General features: G+C 38.4%; 1 protein-coding gene across 1 annotated transcript in view; it reads right to left on the reverse strand.

Annotated features, from left to right (window-relative positions):
* The window catches only part of ryr3 (ryanodine receptor 3), a 266,715-nt gene that overhangs the window by 188,615 nt on the left and 52,082 nt on the right, over positions 1-26,018 (reverse strand). The window contains 10 exon segments of the mRNA XM_052015084.1: positions 1,172-1,380; positions 2,551-2,725; positions 5,619-5,824; positions 11,269-11,416; positions 12,851-13,010; positions 15,377-15,460; positions 15,575-15,678; positions 21,008-21,112; positions 22,288-22,504; positions 23,669-23,861. Of these exon segments, the coding sequence (XP_051871044.1) occupies positions 1,172-1,380; positions 2,551-2,725; positions 5,619-5,824; positions 11,269-11,416; positions 12,851-13,010; positions 15,377-15,460; positions 15,575-15,678; positions 21,008-21,112; positions 22,288-22,504; positions 23,669-23,861 (1,601 nt within the window).

Here is a 26,018-nt window from a genome sequence, read left to right on the forward strand (position 1 = left end):
CAACCCCAGTGTGCAGGGTCTCGATCTGAAATGTTGACTGTCCTTTGCCTCCACAGATGCTGTATGACCTGCTAACTTCCTCCAGCAGTTTGTTTTTTGCTCTAGATTACAGCAGTCTCTTGTGGCTTCAGGAAGCTTAATAAGAAGGACTTAATGGTTAGGTAAACAATGCCACAAGTAAAAGGTGCAAGGTAGTTGCACCTTTCCTGAAGGATCATTTCTTTATATTGACCTTTGTTCATAATACAGGTGACTCCCATGTTACTGCCATTCAGGTAACGGAAGTTTGCCCTTACAGAATTCACAAATCACTCGTCAAAAATTTGAGATATGGAATTAAATTTGCTCTCATGGGATTTATGTAAATAAAGTATATACATAAACACAAGATATATTTGTTTTCAACTTGCATTTTTTGACGGATAAACATGATAGGGACCATTTTCTAGCAATACAAACCCTTATAATGCATGACTCACCTGTGATTATAATTGCCCCTATTATTACAATATTTTAAAGCTGCAGACTGAATCCATTAATATTCCTACATAATATTCTCAATTATCAGACTACTTAATACTGCATAACTGGAAATAAATAATACAATTATATGTTATTTTCAGCTGTTCCTTTAATTTAAGATAAAGCCAAACAGAACATGGAAAAATGATATGCAAGGTGAAGTCTACCTAAGATATTATAGGCTTCTAACTGTTGAAGTTTCAGGCTTTTAAAAAGTGTTGCAGTCATAAACTAACATTTTGAAATGTGAAAAGGAACAAACATATTTCCAATATTTGAATTCTTCCAGTCAATTGACACCTATTTGTATTCTATTTACTTCACAAGACACTGTTTAATTATTTTCCACTGCAGTTGTCATAGGAAAGCCGCATAATCAGGGCCACTGCTTCAATGTAAAGGAGCAATTCAAATGCATGAAATCCTGGTGGTGACTGGAATAATGCAGATGGATTGCGTGATTTTTATTTAGAACCATTTGTTTATGGTGACCAATGTTTTTTTATTTAAAACAAGATTATCAGATTCCCTGATGTTCTGATGGATCTTGGAATATATACCATAGTGCCATCTTATTGTGAAAATGCTATGACACGGGCCTTGCAGATGATATCTTCAGAATACAAGTTAATGAGAAAATATATCTTACCTCAATATGGTTGTGATCTTTTGGTACAGGGACAAACTGAGGTAGGCGTTTACTGAACCACATGGCTATATCACGGTTCATGTTCACTGCAAAAGGTTCAAAACCCTCTTGTAAACCACACATTGTGTAATACTTGAAAGTGGTTGCATCCTTTCCAAAATTCATTCGACCTATCTGAGACAAGCCCAGACAACAAATTGGGATTAAACCTAGAAAAAGATGGAAGGGAAAATAAATATTATTTATTTTGCATTAGTTTGTCAAAATATTGATAAAATTATGTATGAACATGTATTTGAGTTAAAACTATATCAGAGCTGCACAATGAGAAATTAGGATAAATGGATAATTAATAAATGGGCTCATTGATTTTATTGGGCTGGATGGTACATGATATGATCCACTGGCCACACTCGCTGACTGTACTGCCCTCTTGAATTAACCTGATTTGGATAGAGAGGACCAACCAAGCTAACCTTTCATATCCAAGAGCCCTCTGTGAAACAGTGCGTAATATGGGCGGTAGCTACGTCTCAGGTAGTGGACTCTAATAATCAGTGATGTTTAAAAATAGCTGAAAGAGTATAAGACTATTAATTACACCTTTATTGTAAAAATAAAGCCATAAAATAAAGAAAAATAAGCAGTTACATACCAGCAATTTATACTCAGGGCCGGTGAACCCTTTTAAATTAATCGGATTCACTACATACACTACCATGGCTGATGTAGAGATAAGGGGCCAGGTTATCGCAACAATGCTCCAGTGCTGTACTCAGTGGAGCAGGACATCAGAAGCACAAACATGGAAGTCGGAGACAAGCAGACACATGAAGAGGACATAATCAGTAATTCTCAATGGAGCGCTGAGTAGAGGTGCCTATTAAGTGGTTCACAATTTTAAATTCTGTGATTAGAGCCATTAATTCTAATAAATTATGAAAGATTTTGGAGCATCAAGAATACTGCTCCAACTTAGGGAGTGAACCCACTATGTCATGGGGCTCAGGCAAAAAAGTCTGAATTTTCTAGCATGTTTAATTGTCTTACTGTCATTTTCCAGTAGATAATTTTTGGCTTATTTGAGTTTCCGTAAATGGGAATCAAATTTTATCCAAAATAGAGGAATCAGGCACTATGCTTGTTTAAAGTAAAACCCCTGCAGCCATGTAAAATCAACAGTAATTATAATAACTTTTATAATATAGCATATTTCAGGTACTGCAGTAGTAATCCCACATATGTATCTCCAAAGGCTCTTTGCATCTGATTTTACTTAATCTCTAATATGTAGCCATAAGGTATTCCAATCAACTTGTCAGCAACATAATAATCCATTACTGTGTAATTGAAATTGTCAGGCATAAATGTTAACTTACCATCTTCAGTATCAAAATCCGTAAAAGCGAGTTCTGAGCCACTATTAGTGATGAGAAGTTCTCCATTTAGAGTGAATATCATTGATTTGTCATTCATATCAATCATGCAACCAACCACATCACCAGGCTGCCAAGTATGGCCAAAATAAACACTGCCTTGGTGCCAGAACTGAGCCTGGAAAATATAAGCAGAACCCATAAGGATTTTAGTTCATCATTGCATGTACATGATTATTACATCCTGGGATTTTTTTCCCTCTGTCCACCTGGTAATTGGAATTGCATGTCTGTTTCAGGAATCTGGTGCTGGGTATGCAAACAATGTGGCCTACCCAACATAGCTAACTGAGTGTAATGAGGGCATTAATGCCGGGAATGTTGGAAGCACACCGAGGGCCTGTGTAAGCAGCAGAAGGAGTTGACCACTCGTAAATTATTCACCCTCCCGTCCCATCACCACCCCCTACCTCAATTACGAAAGAGTCGGTGCACTCCCACATTGGCCTCATTATCTACCTCAGAACCCATAACACTGGAGTGGAAGCAAGTCATCAACTCTGGTAATATACATCTCCTTCTTAGGTTGTCCGTCAGTCCCAAGGGACAATCTAAGATGATGCACATTACCAGAGTTCCCAACAACACTATCCCGCAGAATGTCCAATGAATTATATTGGTTTGAGATAAGCATGGATAGAAATGATACCTTAAAACTTATGCACAACATCCTACTAAGTTCAGTTAGAAATAAAGGAGTTTAATAATATTTCTGCATCATCTCTAACCAACAGACTTTTGATGTAATAAAAAGATTCATGGATTTTTAGCCAACATCTTTTGTCATTGCAAACTCCATAATGCATCATTAAAAAAGTAGAATGAAGATTCAATCAGAATTGCACAAATACTCTCTACTCTCACACATCAATTTCTATATGACTATGCCAATGCCAAAAAAAGCCTTTGTATTCCAATTCAGTTCAGTGATCATTTTAATGATGTCTAAATGAGTAGGCAAATGTTGCTCCAATTAGTAACAATATTTCTGGCAGCAGGTGGGAATATCCTAACATGTTGCTAGAAAAAACTGGCAACATGTTAGGAGAGTGGTAACAATATCATACAACCCACATTCCATTAATATAATTACATCAGAGCCTAAGAAAAAGAAGAAGGTGGTGGTGATTTGGTCCTTTGAACCTGCTCTGCCATTCATCAAATTCATGGCAGATCCTCCACCTGAGCACCATTTGCATTGATGCCCTTAATTTCCAAAAGTTGATCAATCTCTGTTTTGAAAGAACTCAATGACTGAGCCTCCACAGCCCTCCACGGTAGACAGTTCTAAAGATTCACCGTCCTGTGTGAAGAAACCTCTCCTCATCTCAGTCCTAAATGGCTTATCCCTTATTCTGTGACTGTGAGCCCTGGTTCCAGACTCCACAGCCAGGGGAAATACCTTCCCTGCATTCAGCCTGTCGAACCCTGCAATAATTTTGTAATGTTCAATGACATCTCTTGTTCTTCTAAATGATAAAAAAGTACATTCTTTAATATTCACAATCATTGCATATAGTATCCATAGTTGCTAGGTTCTATGATAAAAAGAGTAGAAAGCTAAAGGAATTTCGACAATGTCAAAGAGTATAGACAAAAATAATTTTTCTCAGGCATTCTTCTTTTGCTTCTTTGTCTCCTGCATGTTGCCAATTTCTTTTCAAGGAGATTTCACTCTGCTTGTCGTTCTTGACAAAAAGATAATGAAGGGATTCAATGTTAATGAGGAAGCAATGAGAGCACACGGTTTCCATCTAGCAATACTCAGAGCCAGAGTATCTGACCTGGACATGACTCAGGAGAAGTTTCTCTTCAAAAGGAAGGCTCTGCAGAATTTGGCCCAAGTACTTTACAATCCATTTTAGTTACAAGCATCTCTCTGCCAAAGGGTATTCAGTGCACAAATACCTTTAACTTTTATGCCAAAGGGCATTCTAATCTGCACCGAAGATATCACTAACATTTGTTAGTCAGCTGTGCATGGATGCATCATCGTTCTAGAAAGGCAGCAATTACATCATTTCTGGCATGAGCACATGATGCAATATGGAAAGGCTTTAAATCACGCAGAGTGGCAGCAATTCCCCCAATCTAAACAATGGCTAAGTGTAATTACAAGGCTGCACGTGCTCACCTACATTGAGCTGCACCTCATTACATAGCCATGCCTGGAATGTTGGGCTTGGGACAGATTGCCAGGTTTCTACATCTCAAGTAGTGCTCCCCTTCACTGTGTAAATCCCAACAGATACAGGCATTTTCTAGGGAGCTTTCTTTGGAAATCTCACAGCCACCATTTGCAAACCAAGTTTTTCACATCAGATGCAAATCAGTTTTGCTGAAGAGTTTCCACTTTAGGTTGCTGATGGTCTTTAAATTCTTCTTCAGCAGCAGCAGCCTGCTAAAATTCAACATCACTTCCATCTCCAGGGATTGTCCTTGATTATGGTAGCATCACCAGCTTTCTCATCAGGCAGACACCGACTGCACATCAGTGTACTTCAAGTCAGGATTTTATCTTGCTGTAAACCTATGCTTTAATGCTTCAATCATTAAATAGGCAATTGCATAGCTACTCCTTGGCAGTCAATGACACTACTTAAAGAAGTAATATCTAAATTTTTTCAACAGTCAACTGAATATTTAATGTACTTCAACTCAAAATTTTATCTTGCTGAGAATATATGCTTTAATATCTAAACCTTTAAATAGGTAATTGAATATTTAGTCCTTGACAGTCAATACTTTATGAAAGATTTAATATTATTTTATTCAACAAGAATTTGAATTGGAATTTGCATCTCTGAAATGAAATTTGACACCAGTAAACAAATAATGTGACAGACCTTGGTTACGTTTGGGGAATAATTCTTAAAAAACGAACCATGCTAAAGAATCTTCTGTTCCAAACATTTCAGTATTTGAAAATTAAACCAAAGCTTGGATATTAAACAAGTCGATAGGTAACATTATATAACCAGTATCAATGTGTGCTCCAGAAAGTTACAAACCTTATAGCCATTAAAAACAAAGGCATTTCTGTCAGAACCCAGTTCTACGTCAGGTCTGCATGCTGGCCTTGCCCAGCCAACACGCATTTCTCCTGCTGTCACCACCTCAAACTCAAAGTACCACTTTCCCGTCTTGACTGCATAGGTCTTCTCCACTCGGAAGAAACGGAGTCGGTCGACGGCAATTTTTTCCACAGTTTCACCAGCTTAAAATATAAAAAATACTTCACATTAAGGAGCTGACAAAAACAAAATTTCAAGTAAATCACCATTTTAAGGAAACATTCAGTCAAGGGTATCTGGAACCAATGGGTCATAGTATGACCAGCGGTCATACATCATCGCTGCTCTCACTCTGTCAACCCTGTCAGAATTTTGTGCATTTCAAATGAGATCACCTCTCATTCTTCTAAGCTCAGGAAAATATAGAACTGCTCTATGAATTCTGATGCAAGATCATTAATCTCAAACTTTAATTCCATTTCTCTCTCCACAGATGCTGAGTATTTCCGGCATTTTATGTTTTTATTTCAGATTTCCAACATCTGCAATTATTTGCATTTCCAGTTTATGCTCAGCCTGTTTTCTTTCTTGTCATTGGAGAAACCCACGTCTGAGAATCCATACAGCGAATCTTTGTTGCACTCCCTCCATTTCACATGCATCTTTTTTGCTGCAAGGAGACAAGACCTGTCACACAATATACTGGGTGCAGTCACATCAGGGCCCTATATAATTGCACTAAGATGACGTTACACTTCCTCTCTAATCCTTTTACAAGAAAGTCTGTACTTGCACTACATCCACTGGTTCCTCCTTATCTATTCTGCCAGGTACAACCTCAAGAATCCATGTTTACTTTGCCCCATGATTTTTTTTACATACCCTGTAACCACTTGGTTAGCAGCAGATTCTCACATTTTCCCTTTTACTGATGTCAGTCTAACTGGTCTGTAGTTCAATGTTTTCTCTCTCCCTCCTTTCTTAAACACTGGGGTAATATTTGATATCTTCCATTCCCTGAGAACCATTCAAGAAGCTATGGAATTTTATGATTTGATGACCAGTGCATCCATCATCACCACAGCTACCTCTTTCAAAACTTTGGGATGTAGGTTATCAGGGTCTTGGGATTTATTGGCTTTCAGTCCCATTAATATCTCCAACACTATTTTTAACTAATGCTAATTTCTTCTAGCTTCCCATTGATTCAAAAGTAAACACAGAAAATAATGTAAACACTCAGCAGGTCAGGCAGCTTCTGTGGAAAGAATTAACACAACGGGTAGAAGACCTTACATTAGAAGACATCATTGATTCAAGACCTGTTATTCTCCACTATTTCCAGGAGGCTCTGAAGTTTTCACAGTTCTCTGGAATACTTCTCTTTATTGGTGACCCTATTCCTTTAATCAAACATGCTCTTGAACATCTCTTGTTTACCATGGGTGGGGCATCTTTCCCATTGGGTTTTTCTGACCTAGAGATATATTTTTGTTTTAAACTATGTATTTGTTCTTTAAATGCTGATTACTTCCAGCAATTTCTGTTTTCACAGGATCAGAGTGTTTACGGCAGAGGGGGCCTCCATTCAGTCTGTCAAGTCCTCATGAGGTTTCCATGCAAGGAATGCAACTGGTCCCGACCACCATATGCTCCTCAGAGCTTTCCAAATTCTTTCCTTTAGGATGGTTATGCAGCTCCCTTTTGAACATTACAATTGAATCTGCCTCCACCACCACCTTTGATAGTGCATCCAAAGCACCATCCACTTGCTGCACAAATCATTTTCCTCACATCACTTGCACTTCTTATGACATTTATTTTCCAGCATCTGCAGTATTTTGGCTTAAGATATTTTACAGTTTTATTCTTTGTTCTTGGGGTTCACTTTCTTCAAATATGTTTAAATACACTTTTAATGCTGGTTTGCAATATATTTATATAAAATATTTATATTTGCTTCTTTCTATCCGTTCCTGTTTAATGATAGACGGTAATAAAGCCTCCTAATATTTTCATCCATTCTTCATTTGTTCATCCCAAATGTAATTATTTATGGAAGAAGTGATTTTAAGATCAATTAACAAACAGCTGTGAATCAGTGCCTGAGAAGTGACCTTCACAGTGACTAAAATAACTGGCCTTAATGTTTGCTTTAACCATGTTATGCATTCGCATATCATTTCCACCTTCTGCTGCCTTAACATTCTAAGGATAATTCTGCTCCATCTGGAAAAAAATACAGCAGAAAGGAAGTGAAGGGCAGGAAATTTGTGCTGACTTGGATTTCTTTGGGGCTTCAAAGTAGCCAAACCCTTGGTTTAGAGAGGCACAATAGGCTGGATAATGTTTGGAACTGCCAGAACTTTGCCACTTAAGCAGATACTGTTAAGGCTTGGATGCAGATACTGTTAAGGCCTAGATGCAGATACTGTTAAGGCTTAGATGCAGATACTGGCAACATCCTGGTGAACCTCTTCTGCACCCACTCCAAAGCCTCCACATCCTTCCTCCACAACCAGAACTGCACACAATACTCCAAATGTGCCCTAACCAAAGTTTTATACAGCTGCAACATGACTTCTTGACTCTTATACTCAATGCCCTGACTGATGAAGGCAAGCATGCAATACACCACCTTTATCCACTTGTTTTCTCTCTTTCAGGGAGCTATGGACTTGCACCCCAAGATTCCTCTATACATCAATGGTACCAAGGGTTCTTCTATTTACTGTATTCTTTCCTCTTACATTTAACCCGACTCACCCCCCAAAGTGCAACATCTCACATTGGCCAGGATTAAACTCCATCTGCCATTTCTCCACCCATATCTGCAACTGTTCTATATCCTACTGTATCCTTTTGACAACCTTCTTCACTATCTGCAAATCAACCAATTTTTGTGTTATCCGCAAATTTACTAATCAGCCCATCTACATTTTCATCCAAGTCATCTATATATATCACAAACAACAGAAGGCTCAAGCACTGATCGCTGTGGAACACCACAGGTCACAGACTTCCAGTCAGAATAACACCTCTCCAGTACTACCCTCTGCCTTCTACAGCCAAGCCATTTTTAAATCCAATTTACCAAGTCACTGTGGATCTTATGTGCCTTAACCTTCTGGATCAGTCTACTATGAAGAACCTTGTTGAATGCTTTACTAAAATCCAAGTAGACAACATCTACTGCCCTACCCTCATCAATTATCTTCATTACCTCCTCAAAAAACTAAATCAGGTTCATAAGACATGACCTCCCCTGCACAAAACCATGATGATTATCTCTAAAAAGACCAATTTTTTTCCAAATGCGAGTAAATTCTATTGCTAAGAACCTTCTCCCATAATTTCCTGACCACTGATGTAAGGCTCACCGGCTGATAATTGCCATAACAATATTTGTTTTAGTTTAATAGCTTTATTTACAAGTATTGCAGATATTATTAGTTTACAATTTAAAAAGATGAAAACAGCTTCAATTTTAATTATTATTACTTATCCCTTACTAATAGTGACTCATGACTTTTACAGCTGGCAGAGATGGGGGCAGGGCTTTGCTGATCTTCAAAGGCTGTCAAAGAGTTTTAAGGGCTGCACTCTTTACTGTGCTGCCAGAGGCTCTGCCAGTGCCGAGCCCGGGATGGTTCAGTCCAGCAAAGTTGTCCATCTTCATCTGGACCAGGTAAGCTTGGGAACAGGGAGACCACAAACAGCACCTCTGAGTGGGAGGACCAAGTCACCAAGATCTGAGCCATAACTTACATCTAACTGCCTTAAGCTTTAAGTCTGTCCCTGAGGATTCACAAGTGAAGCATAACAGTAAGCACAAACAATCAAGATGAGAAATCAGGCCAAACTTTCTAATATATTCTGCTATGTCTTCAGAATACATGAAATATGATCAGAAAAAACATATAAAAACCATTGGTGACATGATAAGAATCTTGCATTTCTCACACAGTATAGCATAATTTCAGATTTATAATATTTCTGCGCAATAGTCCATGAAAATTCTTTTTAGGTGAATATCTGAATAACATGAATAATTATTTTACTATATTGCATCATACTACAATCTACATCAGTGAACAAAGAATGCACAGTGAAATATTGAATATGATTTATTGATTATAATTCATTGCTGCACTGGAATAAAGTTGTATCACTGCATTCAGTGACTTGGTACAGTATCAGTCAAGTTATATGTATTATGGTTTGGAAAGCTGCCCAGGTATTGTAACAACATTCACAATGGTATGACTGACAGAAAACCAGTGATGGACTAGTGTGAGCAACTCCACAACTGTGATAGCAGCATGTCACATTGGCCTTTGGAGACTTTGTAGGTAAGTAAGCAGTGACAGGTTTGTGCAATCCAGGTTGGATTCTTGCTTCATATAATAACTATAGCACATAAATCTCAAAAGCTCTATATATTTGTTTGCTTGCTAATAATAAGAAAAATAAACAATTGAATAAACAACGGACACACTAATTGTACATTTTAATTTATGAAGTGTGATGAGTTTGAAAAAGGAAACATTCTAAAAATAAGTTTTGTTTCCTTTGTAAAGAAAGCTAATGGGTTTAGAATTCATGATTCTGTTAAATGTGATGCAAGGGGAAGATTACTTCAATCCAACTATGGAAATATATTTGAGGGTGATTCAGATTATAGCTTTTGCTGTAATCTTTGCTGTTTTTCTAAATCCCAATTTGTCTAGTTTTTAAAATGTGGTCACTTCTGTGCTATATATAGCCCATGCCAAACACAGAAGTTAATTTATGGATGCAGCACTAGTTCAAATTCTTACACTACCATCAAATAAATCAGTGATAGTAATTCTCTCTGTCATTATTGATGTTGTTACTGTAATGTCAGCAGTTAAAGCAATACACTTGATCATGGTTTTGTGAGGATACAGGTTATTTTGTGCAATTTATATTTACCTTGAATAAAAAGCAGCAGAAATAGCATCACAAGTAAAAAACGTCAAAACAATTATGAAACAGAAAAGAAGTTCCACCCCACCCCTGCAAAATGGCATATTACTTGAGAAGCAAAGGACTGCAGATGCTGGAATCTAGATGAAAAACACAATGATGCTAGAGGAACTCAGCAGGCCAGGCAACATCTGTGGAGAAAAGCAAGTGGTCAACGTTTCGGGTCAGGACCCTTCTTCAGGACTGCCTCAGGACTTCTTTCAGTCTGCTGAGTTCCTCCAGCATCATCGTGTTTTTCATAGCATATTACTTGCTTGTTTTCTGGAAATGAATGTTATTCTGTATTTTCCCATTCATCAATTTACATGGGAAAAAAGAAAATCATTTGTGAATGTCCACTGGTAAACTCCCTGCATAAATTGCTGCTGCAAAAATTACCCAAAGAGACAACTGACCATGACTTCAGCCAAACAGTGAGCAAAGCAGTATATCAAGAAAAATGGATTTTTATAGAATTTATCCAACAGAGTCAACAATTATCTACTCCAAGCATACCTTATCACAGGAATATTTCATACATCATTGGAATAACCTTAGTTGCTGTTTCTTCAGTGATCATAATACTTTAAGAATTTACAGTTTTTTAAAAAATTTGACCTTGCAAATTAATGAATTGATCTGTAGTAGCTGTACTTACCAGTTTCCTGGTCTGATGGTTCAATGTTGTAACCATATCCAATTAAAGTGCGAATTGCTTCACGTAAACTGTCTCTATTTGATTTTTTAGTTCGCTCGTCAAGAAGACTGTACGGCACCAGTCGAGGGTTTCTTTTGTTCTTGATGTCCTGCAGGAAGTGACAGATAATGTCACCATATATGCTCTGGGTCCTAATTTTACAGGGTTTGCCCTGCATTTCCAGTTAAAATTCAAAGAGAATGCATGTCGTCTTACAAAACCAATGACTAAAGTTAAGTAAAAACAGAAAATGCTGGAAATACTGAGGAGGTAAGGCAACATCTGTGGAAAGGGAACTAGAGTTAAGGTTTCAAGTCAAAGACCCTTCATCATCCGGCATTGCAAAATATGGGACACTCTGGCAATTGGCATCCCAAAGGGAACAGCCAAGCCAATGCAGGGACAACACTGGCTGAGCTTCAACAGGACAAGTAAAAAGCAAGGTTAGCTCAGATTCAAGAGGACCAGTCAAATGAAAAGTAAGTTGAACTTCAAGAGGGCCAATCAAGTGGAAATTGAATTCTTCAGTTTTAGGTAACCTGTTCCCCTTGTGTCCCTTTTCTCCTGATCTACCCAGGTCCTGTCACACACACCCTTCTTTCCAAACACCCCCACCCCTCCATTCCCTATCAGCCAATTTATTTTCCCTCCCCCCACCCCCCCCCCACTCCATCTGCCCATCATGCACACACTCCTCCCACTGGGCCCCCATACTCTCCCCCCACTGTTCTCATGTGCCCACTGTTCCCTCCCCTGTTTGATTTCACCTTCCTTTCTCATCAGGTTCCATTATCTGTAGACCTTTATTGTCTCCACTGATCATCACACAGCCTCTGTTGCTATCCCCACCCTTCCCTCCTCCACATGGCTTCATCTGCCACTCAACCCCTCCTCACCTGGATCCACCTATCATATGCCTGCTCTTGACTCCCCCCTCCCCCCCCATACTGCTATCTCTCCTCTACTCTTTCTGTCTAGATGAAAAGTCTCAACCCAAAATGTTGACTGTCCAGTTCCCTCCACAGATGCTGCCTGACCTGCTGAATTCCTCCAGCTCTTGTTTTTCACTTTGAATCAACTGCAAGGTGAGGTGAGCTTTGAAAAGGGCAATGAAATGAAAGGTTAGCTGAAGTTCAAGCGGCCCAATTAACTGTAAAGTTAGCTGAACGTTAAGATGGCCATTCAAAACATTTTTAGGCAATACAAGTTTGCAATAAAGAGGCTTTACTGCATTGTGCTAACATGCACTAAATACACAATATAACCAACCTACAACACACAAAAATATTTGAAATGTTTAAAATATTGCTCAGAATTTAAAGTAAAAGCAGAGGATGAATATTAGCTACAAGCTACTCTCTGTGTTATTTGTTCTCAGTTCAGCTTTATGCCCTGCATTTGCCAGCATGAACATATTGCAGGAAGGGAACACCCAATTGGTCTGAAATAAAGCTGCCTGCTTTACAGAATGTTTTTACAGCAGAATTTGATGTTATGTGGCCATAGAACACATTTAGCTTCACTTATTACAAATCTCAGTCACCTGCTGGATGCCGTAGGTCCATCCTTGCCTGATTCTGTCTTTAGCCCAGACATTGTGCGCATTTTCTGCCAGTTTGTCAACCAATACTTCCTGGGCTGTGTGTAGTTTGACATCTGAAAGGTCCAGTGGGGCAGGCTTATAGCTGTTTGACATCATGTAACTAAAATTCAATAAAAACAAGACATAAATTTAAGGGGAATCTGAGGGGAAAGTTCTTCACTCAGAGGGTGGTGAGAGTGTGGGACGAGCTGCCAGCGGATGCGTAGATGCAGATTCAGTTGTAACATTTAAGAGAAGTTTGGATAGGTACATGGATGGGAGGGGTTTGAAGGGATATGGTCCGGGTGCAGGTAGATGGCACGAGGCAGAAGATCAGGCAGCATGGACTAGATGGGCCAAAGGACCTGTTTCTGTGACTCTATAAATAAAATCACAAGTTAAAATGCAAAAATATTTTAAGATAAGCAGTATTTAATCAATTAGTCTCTAAAAGAAAAACATAAAAATTTAAAAGTCAAATTTTCTACAAACTCAAACATACTCAGGATCAAAAGAATGATTAAAAGTGGAAATACTTCATTTCCCTATTTTAACTTAAAACCTATGGGAGTATTTACTGTCCAAATTAATTACCCATTGCTTCATTTAAAAAAACAATAAAAATCCTTTGCTGTTTCCTCTATTTTTAAACATCAAGGAATGCCCACTATGAACAACATCATGGGTAAGCAGCAGCTATCTAACTGATTTCAGTCAGTCAAGGGTCCACATGCACCTGTCCAAACTGGACAAGATATACCTGCAGCTGAATAATGATTCCTTTAGGCTCAAGCAGATCCAGTCCAAGACAGTTTAAGTTTAGGGCTTCCTTCAAAGGACATATCAGCAAATAGAGCTCCCTGTCGACTCAATATAGTATTAACATCACAGAGCAAGCTCTCCCAAATGTAATCATTCCAAGGAGACAATGGCTCTGAAATTCCTACAGGGTGACTTCTAAGAGACAAGGGGACAAACCAAACTCACAAGTGTCCTGTTGCCAGGGGCACTTCAATGGTCCTGGTTCGGAAACACTTCTATAGCACTTACCTGAGGTGTCACTCACCAGATCCCCCAGGCTTAAAGAAAAACTGGAAAAATATTCTCTGAAAAGTTTCAGTGCCTGGAATTGGGCTTGATAGTGACTATTATTCAGACATTCCAGGTAACACCAAGGAATCAAGTGTCATCTGTTAGGAGTGTGTACACATGTGGACATCTCCACAGCAAATTCCACTGGAGGCTATCTTAGTAAAGACATCAGTGCACACACAAGCAACATTGTTGCCTGGGTGACTGCAGTGCAAGCAGATCAAGGCATCATTAGCCCACAGCACTGATTTGACCCCAGCACTGCCACTGTGGATCCCAATACGCCAACTGATATTGTTTAACCTTGCATGGCTAAACACAAATTGAACCAGCAGTGAAGAATTCCCACCAATGCTAATCAAAGTTACTGAATGATTTATTCCAGCTAATGAGACAATTTCTATTGTTTGCTTTCTACTGTGATTTTAACTTTCTGCATAAACCAGTTGCTGCTAGTTATGGAGACACAAAAGATTCTGGAATCTGAAGCAACACACACAAAATGCTGGTAGAACTCAGCAAGTCAGGCAGCATCTATGGAGGGAAATAAACAGTCAATGTTTCCCTCCATAGATGCTGTCTGACCCACTGAGTCCCTCCAGCATTTTGTGTGCGTTGCTGCTAGTTATGGGTGCACTAGCAGACCATTCTCTAGAATAGAGCATGACTGGGAGAATGAGCAGAGATCGCTCAGAGCAAGGCAAACAGCTATAAAGAGGACTAAGAGAAAGAGGAAGGGGGTTGACAGCCTTGAGAGCCCCTTTCTGGCTGGGATGCAAAGTCTGACTACTAGAATTTAAAGAGCTATGTGAAATTAGGTTCCGTCCAATATATCCTGGGCTTAGGTGACAGAGATCCTGTTTCCCAGCACTTCCCTAATTCCTCCCTCCCCAACCCCTCTCCCCCACCTGGAGCTCAGGAAGTTCAAGGCCAACCTATGTAGTATTTGAGCTGGAGAAAAAGTATACATATAACCCAATGCTAATATTTCTATGAAAATACAACAGAGAAAGATAATATTAGTTTCAATGTCTTGCATCTGGAACCCTTTACTCGTCTCAGCAAAGACTTTAAACTCAATAGAAAGCTTTGATTATGATTACCTGTGACTGTAAGAAATGTTTACATCCTGCAATTTATCTTGCACATCTCCACCCAGTCATATTTTGCAAAATCATTCATTCAGATAAACTTATCATTTGAGAACCTTAACAAAACTGTGATCCTGAAAGCTAGAGCAAATCAAATGCATCCCATTGGTCTAAAAATGGTAAAGGTGAGTAGTATTATGAAGAGTAGAAAGCGGGAGATGTAAAGCATCATAATAACTGGCCATGTATGCTGGTCTCTAAAGAAAACCTCTCAGCAAAATTCTCATGACTGCAATAAACTTACTTTTTGGGAAGTTTCATTCTTTGTAAATCTTCTTCTGCTTTTGGTTTGATGTGAACAACATGACAACCAAAAGCCAGGAGGGTCCTGTAAAGGCATTGTAATGAACACTGTAAATTCATCAACTAAATATAAATAAAAGGCAAGCTGATATAATTAATAGCTTCTCATTTTAAATATTGTACAAGATTTTAAACCTACTTTAAGGTTTCAAGGGACATTTGTAAATTATAGTTTCTCTCTTGTTCTGGTAGCTTATCAAAATTCACCAAACAAGGGTGCTGTCTCTTGTTGTCATCTCGTACCTGAAAAGGAAACAAGGCAGTCAGAGGTTAAAAAAGTAACAGAATATCAATTGCTCCAAGAGTGTATCTATCAGCATCTGATAATGGTTACATTTTTATGTGGAAATGTGAGAAACTTGCAACAAGGGAGTGAAAGGATCTGGGATGTGAGTGTACAGGTAAAGCAAGTGTGTATTTCCTTAAGCAATCATATTCTGATATATATATAGTGCCACCACTAACAAGTCAGGTACAGAATGAGGAATTAAATAAAGAAAAGGATTAGGTTAAGGGAAAGATTGAAGAAAAAGTTTAAAAATGGGATCAATTAAATTCTTAATTTCACATATTTAAAAGAACCAAAATAATTCAAACTTGAAGGAATGAAACTCCACAGTTGTAATTGTAAATTTTAGTCCCAAAGAGGTTCACTGGTGCTAATAAAACTATGTGTATTGTTGAAGGAAACTCTTAACAGTCGACCCAGATTTAATTAACTGTGGATGGAATTTGAAAACTTAAACAAGCTCTTAATGCTACTTTCTGTGATGAATTCAGTTTGCATCAAATCATGCAAGCACAACAACTTCACACCAAAAACGGTGAGCCAGTGAGATGTCGTACTCACAAAGGCAATGGTTGAGTGGTGCACTTTATGATTTTCGGATTTAATTACATGTTTGCCCTCACCTAAAGCTGATGTTGTACTTGGACATGAACAACAATAAATGTTGCTACTCTCACCATTATTTTAACAGCAAATTGTAACCACCTTGAAGTTGTTCATCCAGAACAAACCTTGGTTGTGTAAAATACTACTTCTACTAACTTCCACTTCTGTGTGTGGGTAGAAAAACTATGTTGTCAGAAAAGGTTAATTCATGTGATCAGTAAACACCACTGGAGCAACAAGTATTTCCTCCAGCAAAAAAAATGTAATCATGATATGGAAAACTGGAAGAAAATGTGAACATTAAAACATCAAGCTTCATAATATCTGAAACTTTCATACTTCTTGCTGTATCAGCAACAAGAAATCCTACAATCTTGCCTTAAATCACAAGCAGTAGATATCACCCAATGCTTCTTGAGTGCACTCGGTATAAAATTTCAGAATACTGATAAATGCAACTAGGCGGTATTATCTGAATATTGAACTCTATCATAACAAACTGAAGTTTTTGCACAATGTTGGGAGGTTCATCTGTGGCACTGCTCAAGAGGGATTACAGGATGTTTTATAATATTGTAGCAATATACCTTGTAACATATTAGACCATCAAGACCAATGGTTACTGAAAAGACAAGTTCTCTTTTTTAGTGTTTGCATTAGTGCTTTGAAATCCTGTTGAACTGAAAAGATTTTAAATTAAAAGTCTAACTGAAATTTTGTAAATTACACTTCATCAGTAGCATCTTGGTACCGAAGACCGAATGCCCAGTCATATGGACGGGAATAATGGACTGCCAGCAGGCATGATGCAACAACAATTCCCATTAATTCTTTTGTAGGACAAACTAAGTAATAAGACTCATCCTCAGCTGTAGAATTAACAAGGAAAACAGTTCCTCATTTTTCAAAGATAATTTCAAGCAGAATTGAACTTTCCCAGGCTTTTTACCTTCGTCTGATGAAGGTCTGGAGACCTTCAAACAACTTAGTGGTATTCATAACCACTTTGAATACAAAATAAACAAGAATTCTCACTGATTCACACACTTGATGCAAGGAATCTAGATGGAAATTTTACATTCCCACTTCTCCTCTCATTTTGTTTACAGCTCGCTCACCTTCAATTCTCCTTAAAATCTAGTTCTCCTCAATTCTATTTTGTTAATTTAAACAGAAGTAAGGTAAGCCTCTCAACAAATAGCTTGAACACATTGCTCATGCCAACTTGTCCATTCTCTACATTAATTCTGCCTGTTCTGGAAAATGTTTATATAATTTTCATTTGTTGTTTCTAACTTAAATATTCCTCTGTCAGAGATCTGTTTATATAAATGCATATACTTGGCACTGTTACAGTATGATTATTACATGGGAGTGCCACCATGAAATATAAAAAACAATTAATTAAACATATTTTGTTTTAATGCAAAATACCACAAGTGAGAATGGATGACACCCTGTAAAAATGGTTCAGAGTGATGCAACTGGGATCAGGCTGCAATTCATACGTCAATTCAATTCCTATTTAAAAGCCATTGTGTCATCCACAAACTGTAAACTTTGTCATTAATGAGTCACCGGATTGCTCTCCATGTCAATTATAAACCTCCTTCACAAGGTTTTCACATGCATCTGCTTCACTAGAAACTTAACGGTAAGGACAGCTCAAAACTTTATCCAATTGAACCTTATATTTAAAATTGTTATGGCTGAGTTTCAGTCACAGAAGCTGCAGACAGAGCTACTACTGCACATTGTTAGATGACAGAACAAAATAAAAGAATGTGGTGCAGCTGGTCTCTGTTACCTTGGACATGGGTATGATATGCCAATGATATTTAATGTCCACCTATTTTTATAATATCACTTAAAGGCTAGTAAACAATTCATTGTAATTTAATGCAACATGATAGGAGGTAGATTATGTTGCTTTAATTGATGTGTCCTTCTATCGCAGCTAAAGATTTGCTTCATGGATGGGCCCTGACGAATTGAATTCAATTTAAATTCATATTTTGTTTTTATGCAGAAGGGAAGAAATTAGCTTTGTTTTTGCATTTTCCCAGTTAGAAATAAAACTAAGAACTAACCTTGAGACATAATGTACCACAGCAGATATCATAGAGTCATTGAATTGTGCGGCACCAAAACAGGCCCTTCAGCCTACTGAGTTCATGCAGACTATCAAGCACACATTGACACTAATCTCCTTTTATTCACCCCACATTCCCATCAACTGCCCCCAGATTCCACCATTCACCTCAGTGGAGGCAATTTACAGTGGTCAATTAACCTATCAACCAGCGTGCCTATAGGATGTGGGCGGAATTTGGAGCACCTGGAGGAAATGTATGTGGTCCCAGGGAGAAGGTGCAAACTCCACACTGACAGCACCAGAGGTGAGGATTGAACTTGGGTTGTTGGGGCTGTGAGGCAACAGCTCTGTTGGACTTTACAAACAGTGAAAATCTCCATAAGAACTTACGGTTGCAGACTGAGTTGCTGAGGATTTCCAGCATTTTCATTTTAATTGACTTTGAAAGTAACTTTTCCCAACTCCTTTCTCTGAAAATATTGTCAGAAAAAAAAACAAAACTTGCCTTTGGTATTCTACCTTCTCAAAAACCCATTTCTCCATTTTGTTCACAATATACTCCACTGACAGTCACTCAGGCTTATAAGCAGCTAACTCACTATATTAACAGATCATGTGAAGCCCGTGTGATTGAGAAATGCATCATCAATCTCACTAATATTACACCTGTAAGCTTATTTGTTTCATATGCTGGCCAGGAGTACATTTTGGGAAATTGCACTTCCCTAACAAGTGATAATAGATCCATTCATTTTAAGCAACAGTAAAATTAACTGTAAATACTGCCAGATATTATGGGGAGGGCAAGGGCTAGTTAAGAACATAAAACATGAGAAATAGGAGTACGAGTAGGTCTTCTGGCTATTGGAATTTGCTCTGCAATTCATTAAAATTGTTAGCTGTTCTTCTACTTCAATACCATTTTTCTGCACTATCCCCATATCGCTTGATGCCTTTAATGTTCAGAAACACAATGACTGAGCCTCCATTGTCCTTTGGAGTACAGAATTGCTAAGTGCACCACTGTCTGAGTGAAGAAATTTGGAAATTTCTTCCATCTCAGTGCTGAACAGCCCACTCTGGAATCTGTGCACTTAGCCCTGGATTCTTCAGCCACCGTCTAGTCTGTCAAGCCCTTTAAAAATGTTATATGTTTCGATGAAACTGCTCTCCATTTCCAAACTCTAGAAACTACAATCCCAGTGTAATCAATCATCCCTCTTTTGGCAAACTAGGCATCCTTGAAACCATTCTGGTGAATCTTTGCTGCACTCCCTCTATTGATAAGTACTCCTTTCTTAGTAAGGAGACCAAAACTAGACACAACTCTCCATGTGTGGTCTCAGGAAGTTGCAGACACTTTGCACTAAAGACAAACAGCAATGAAGTGAATGACGAGTTAATCCTTTGTTATTGGAGAGAGGAATGCTGACCGGAGCATCAGAATTTTCTGCTCTTGAATTTACTTTATGCTATATTTAACATTCAGCTGAACTATGAAAAGCACATCAAAACTTGTTTTAGTCAATCAACAGAAGGAAGGCACCTCATGCAATATACTACTCCATGTGTTGAACTTCCAGCTTTCAGTTTTAGTGGTTAGAGTGCCTTTCTTTTGACCGAAACTGACAAAAATTATTTAATTGATTACTTAGAAAAATATTCTAAAGAGCCAGCAATCTTTGATAATCCACATTATATTTTGAAATTCAGTCAAATGCAATCATCAAAACTGCTTCAAATTAGCTCATTTCTGACGAAATAAGGTGGAGATATGCAAGATGCTCAGAAAAGTTATGTCTTTCGAACATTAAACCAATAAGGTAAATATAGCACTCCACAAAGCACCCAATGAAACTTCACTCAAAATTGAATTTAGATAAAAACATGCTTTGAACAACAAAGTGCACTTTGAATTTTGTAAATATTTCAGAGTGCTTTACAAAGGCATAATTAAAAATACATTTCTGATAGTGTTAGCTTTGAAACACTATCACTCAACAGAATAAATCTCAAATAAGTCTGGTTATTTATTTGTACAATCATTTTGATGTGAATAATGGATCATGTGTTAGCTATTATGGATATCTTGATGTATTGCAATCCGCACCTTTAGAAGTAAAATTGTACTGTGAACAAGTTTCACAATAGGGCAAAAGTGGTAGGGCTTTTTTTGCTGGTGCTGAATCTTGCTATCCAAAAGATGCAGGTGACAAGATCAGAACTATTAGTCTCTGCCCTATCTCTAACCCACACTTAAATACACAAAAGCTTTACTCCTAAAAGCAGTGCCTTTTACATTCCACCATGATCATCCCAAAATAAAAATATTGTGATTAAAATAAATCAGTGATTATGTACCTTATACAATGATATGATTTTATTGGTAACTTTCCGCGGGCATGCATCAAATGTGTCATTTTATAACTTGTCATCACACATTTCAGAAATTTGTGTAGGCTCTGCACATCATGTCCAGTTGGATTCCATCACTCAGACCACTAGCATGTACTTCCAGCAGACAAATTTCTCTGTCAGGAGAATGAATGCAGCAAGTTATCCCAGTCAGGTCACTTCCTTACCTTCCCATATGTCCAGCCAAGTTCAATTTTGTTTGTTGCCCAAAGTTCATGAATGTTTTCAGCTAGCTTGTTCCGGACTTTCTCAAGGTGTGAAGGTAAAACAATCTGAATAATAAAAAATAACTGATTGTAGAGTCATTTTAAAATACTAAGCATGAACCATCACAACAATTTTTGCTTTAGAATGTAATTTTTCATTCAGCATTAGTCTAGATTTGGGGAGAGGGCGGAGATTAAAGAGTTCTGAAAAAAATAGTGCAACAAAAATATATTCAAAAAGTTTAAAGATCAGTGCTTCAAAAATAACTTCTCACCTTAACTGTTTATTAATCCCTGAATTATAGATTTAAAAGTGATGGATGTAATAGATATATCTAAATGTAATAGATATATCTATAACATACATCATAAATACTTGCTGAGTACCCCACAAGCCAAATACCTGACAGACTAAAGGTGGAAAAGTTTTACATAGTTTTATACTGTTCATATTATGTATTTAATTGAATGACAATACAGTGATTATTGCTGCACTGACTTCTAGAGGGCTGGACCATTGATCTCTATCTATGAATTCAAATCCTATCACAACATTTAGGGAAATTGACTACAAAGGGATAACTAAAAAATACATTTCTGGTAACGCTAGCGATCAAAATATTATCACCCAACAGAATAAATCTGCAATAAGCCTGGTTATTTACTTGTACAATTATTTTTATGTGAACAATGGATCACGTGTTAGTCATTATGGATATCTTGATGTATTGCAATTTGCATTGTTAGTAATAAAATTGTACTGTGAACATGTTTCGCAGTAGGGAAACAGTTGTAGGGCCTCTTTGCTGCTGCAGAGTAAATCTGGAATATCAATATAGTTTACTTGTAATTAAAAAAGATGCTTAACAGTAATAGTAACCTTGAAGTTACTGGACTGTTATAAAAACCTATCTGATCCATGTATACCCTTCAGGAGAGGGTATATGTGAACCAGATAGGTTTTTATAGCAGTCCTTACTCCATTTGACCCATGTGTGACTCCAGGCCCTCCAGTGTAGTTGTCTTTTTACTGCTTCTCAAATCAGGAGCAACTTGGGATGGACAGTTGATGCTGGTATTGCCACTGAAGTTCATATCCCATGTATGAATAAAGTAAAACTGTCACATTTTTAATCATTATTTTATGAAGCACACATACATATAATTTTTGTGCAATTTGCTTAAATTGTTAAAATGATATGCAGTTAATCACCACATTGCATTTCAGGAGGTTTAATTACCTGGCTGGTATCTACTGGCTTGGGGATGAAGGAGGCCTGGGAAAGATGAGATGGAGTCCCTATTAAATCTCGAACACCATTATAATCTCTCTTGTATTCTTTGATCGGCTCGAATCTCAGTTTTTCCTTTGGCAGTAGTGCTTCGTAGCAGGGTGCATATCCAGGAGGAGGCAAAAACCTAAAATCTCCATGGTGACCACCAATCAAAAAACGTACTCTTGAAAGAAGATTACAAGGAAGTTAAATTACAATGCGATCTTTCAAATTTGACCAGCCATATGTAATCTTTCATTAGCACTGAAGAAAAATTATGTTGGGCCTGGGCCAATACTTTCTTCTTCCCATCCCTTCATCCACCCCCTGCCCTTTCACTTTGGTGCCAGGCTAGTAAAGTGTACTGTGAGTAAGCTGTGTACTTGCTGTTGGTGCAGAAAGGCCATTGTTCCTTCCATAATCATGTGAATGGCCTGGGTACTTACCCAGCACAGGCCTATCTTAGTAGAACCTTGCACTGGGAATGGAGCAGAATCAGGGGAATAGCCACTAGCATGAAGAAGCCTGTGACTGAGTTGGTCACTGAGTTTGAAACACAGTAAATTGTTTCTTTACTTTCTATAGGTGAAAATCAGAAAATCCTGGTGGATAGAGGGAATAGCAGTTTTCCCAACTGCTGCCATGTTGCTTTTTTGGCCATCCCCTGACTCTCATTGACCTTCCTATCAGCAGAGTACTTTGGGTTAGGTCTCACAGCCAGCGTTTTCCCTTTAAGCTCTCCTCCAGTAAGGTGGGAAGATCTGAAATTCAGTGTTGCTTGTGCCATTTGCATAAGTCATGGAACACAGAGGAGACACTATCTGATAGAATCCTATTTCCTCTCCAACTGAGCATTTCCCCAGGTGCAACCAAGAGAAAGTATATACTTGTAAGTAGTTCAGATGCAACTTGCCTTTAAACATGTGTGTCCACTGATATTTGTTTTATATAAAGACTATTAAAAACTGCAATCATATTGGTCATTTATTTTTAAGATAAAGAAGATAAATATTTTCAATTTGAGACAAATCAGGGAAAAAAATCTTTTCCTAAATTAGATACATAAATGATTCTTGAATATACTTGCAGTGTGCGGCATGAAGAAATCAAGATACTCTGCACAAACTTGTACACTTCTCCAATTCTACCACATAACGCCTGGTCGACAAATTGTATAAACTCTGACCTTTGAAATGGATATTTGCTGGGGCATGCACAATTTATCTACTTAAAACCAATTCACCTTAGATTCCCCAGTCTCAAGAGATTGACTGATGACCAATGCTAAAACAGGGCAACATCAGAGTCAAAATAAAACATCATGGTGCAAAAGCGATGATAGACTTACTTGGCACCTGCAGAAAAGCTGACCACTGGGAAGAACAGGCCATCTGTGTTGAAGTTCTCAAACATTCCTTGTACTGGTTGTCCATTGATGCGGAAGGAAATACTAGGAATACCTAAATCCAGGCAACAGCTAACTACATCATCGGAGTTCAGTATATGTTGATTTGCTGATGCTACAGCCCTGGCCACTCGACCTTTTATGCAGGAAAATAAACAATGCCAAGATCAAAGTATTGATAATGGAATACCAGCATCATCATCAAAAACATTTATCTTGTCTACTGTGAATCTGTAATTTTCATTGATGGGCTGAGAGCAATGGATTATGGAAGATGAAGTGCAGCCTTTTACTATTTACACCTATAGAACATAGAACAGTACAGCAGAACAGGCCCTTCAGCCCATCATGTCTGTGCCGACCACAATACCAATCTAAATTAATCCCATCTGCCTGCACATGATTTATATCCCACCATTCCCTGCCCGCTCATGTGTCTCATCTAAATGCTTCTTAAACATTTCTATTGTACCTGCTTCTACCAGTGTGTTCCATGCACCTTCTCACTTAAACCTATGCCCTAATATTTGATATTTCGACCGTGGGAAATAGAGTCTGACTATCTACCCTAACAATGCCTCTCACCATTTTATAAACTTCTATCAGGTCACCCCTCAGCCTCTGACACTCTGGAGAAAAAGTTTGTTCAACCTCTCCTTGTAGCTGATACACTCTAATCCAGAAGTTTTGCCCCAATGAATTTAGTCCAACTCTTTCCCCAATTAACACAAGGGGCTACATAACTCAAGCTCAGTAACCTCTACCAAATATGGGAACAATGTTTAAAAAAAGAACTGTTTTACTAAATATTCATTTTCAAATTACTTGTATTTTTCTGTATTAGATTGGGGGCATATTCGAGTATCACAGAATAAATTCTCCATATTAACTGTTGATGTACAAATGTGCACAATGCAGTCTCTATGACTGAAGACCTGCTGTACATTAGCAGAATGGCAGCCCATCCTATACTTGGGAGCTGCTGGCTAGGTTGTGATGGCAACTCATGTGCACCCAATGATGCCCCGGACAAGAAGTCAACCATTTCCATCTTCATTCATTGCTCAGAACTAGCGCAATCAATCTGACCATCTTTAAAAATCCCATCTGATTTTCTTTGAAGTCCTTAGGCCAGATTGTCCACCTGTCACTCGCCAGCTATCTTCTGTCTACTTATACATTCCATTCTTTTGCACCTCACTGCCCTTTGCCAAACTTCAAATGGACTTCAGTGGTCTGTTTGTGTGGAAAATCCTGCACGGTGTGCACATCATTGTCAGCCACTGAAAACCATGTGGCTGGTCTTTGCAGCACTGATTTACCAACCGCCACGACAGGTCAACAGCAGATGCCACTTCTCTGGCTCTTCACTCTGCTCTGGACCATCTGGACAAAAGGAACTCATACAACAGGCTGCTGTTCACTGACTACAACACAATCATCCCATCCAAACTCATCATCAAGCTTCAAGACCTGGGCCTCCCTCTGCAACTGGACACTCAACTTCCTCATCAGCAGTCAGTGAGGATTGGTAACAACATCTCCTCCTCGCTGACCATCAACACAAGTACAGCTCATGGCTGTGTACTTAGCCCCTGGTCTACTCTCTATACACACATGACTGTGTGGCTATGCACAACTCCAATGCCATACACAAATTCACCGACAACACCACTGTTATGTAAGAATCACAAGTGATGAGTCATCTTACCAGAGTGAGATAGGACACCTGGTTGAGTGGTACCATAACAATAACCTCTCGCTCAACTATGAGCTGATTGTTGATTTCAGGATGGGGGATCATTGTCCACATTGGGGGATCAGCAGTGGAGAGAGTCAGCAGCTTTAAATTCCTGGGCGCTAACATATCAGATGACCTGTCCTGGGCCCAGAACATAAGTGCAATCACAAGGAAGGCACACCAGCGTCTTTATTTTCTTAGGAGGTTAAGGAGGTAAACTGGTAAATTGATTTATTATTGTCACATGTATGGAGGTACAGTGAAAAACCTTGTCTTGCATACCATGCATAAAGATCAATTTATTACAATAGTGCATTGAGGTAGTACAAATTAAAATAACAGAATGCGGAATAAAGTGTAACAGCTACAGAGAAAGTGCAGTGCAGGTTGACAATAAGGGGCAAGGTCATAATGAAGTAGATGGTGAGGTCAAGAATCCATCTTATCGGGGATGGAGGGGCGAGAAGACATTGCGTGCACATGAGTTGCCATCACAGACAAGCCAGCAGCACTCATGAATAGGAAGGGCTGCCATACTGCTAATCTCCCCCA

This window comes from Pristis pectinata, chromosome 1 (genome assembly GCF_009764475.1).
Source record: "Pristis pectinata isolate sPriPec2 chromosome 1, sPriPec2.1.pri, whole genome shotgun sequence".
In the NCBI taxonomy this organism is placed as follows: Eukaryota; Metazoa; Chordata; class Chondrichthyes; order Rhinopristiformes; family Pristidae; genus Pristis; species Pristis pectinata.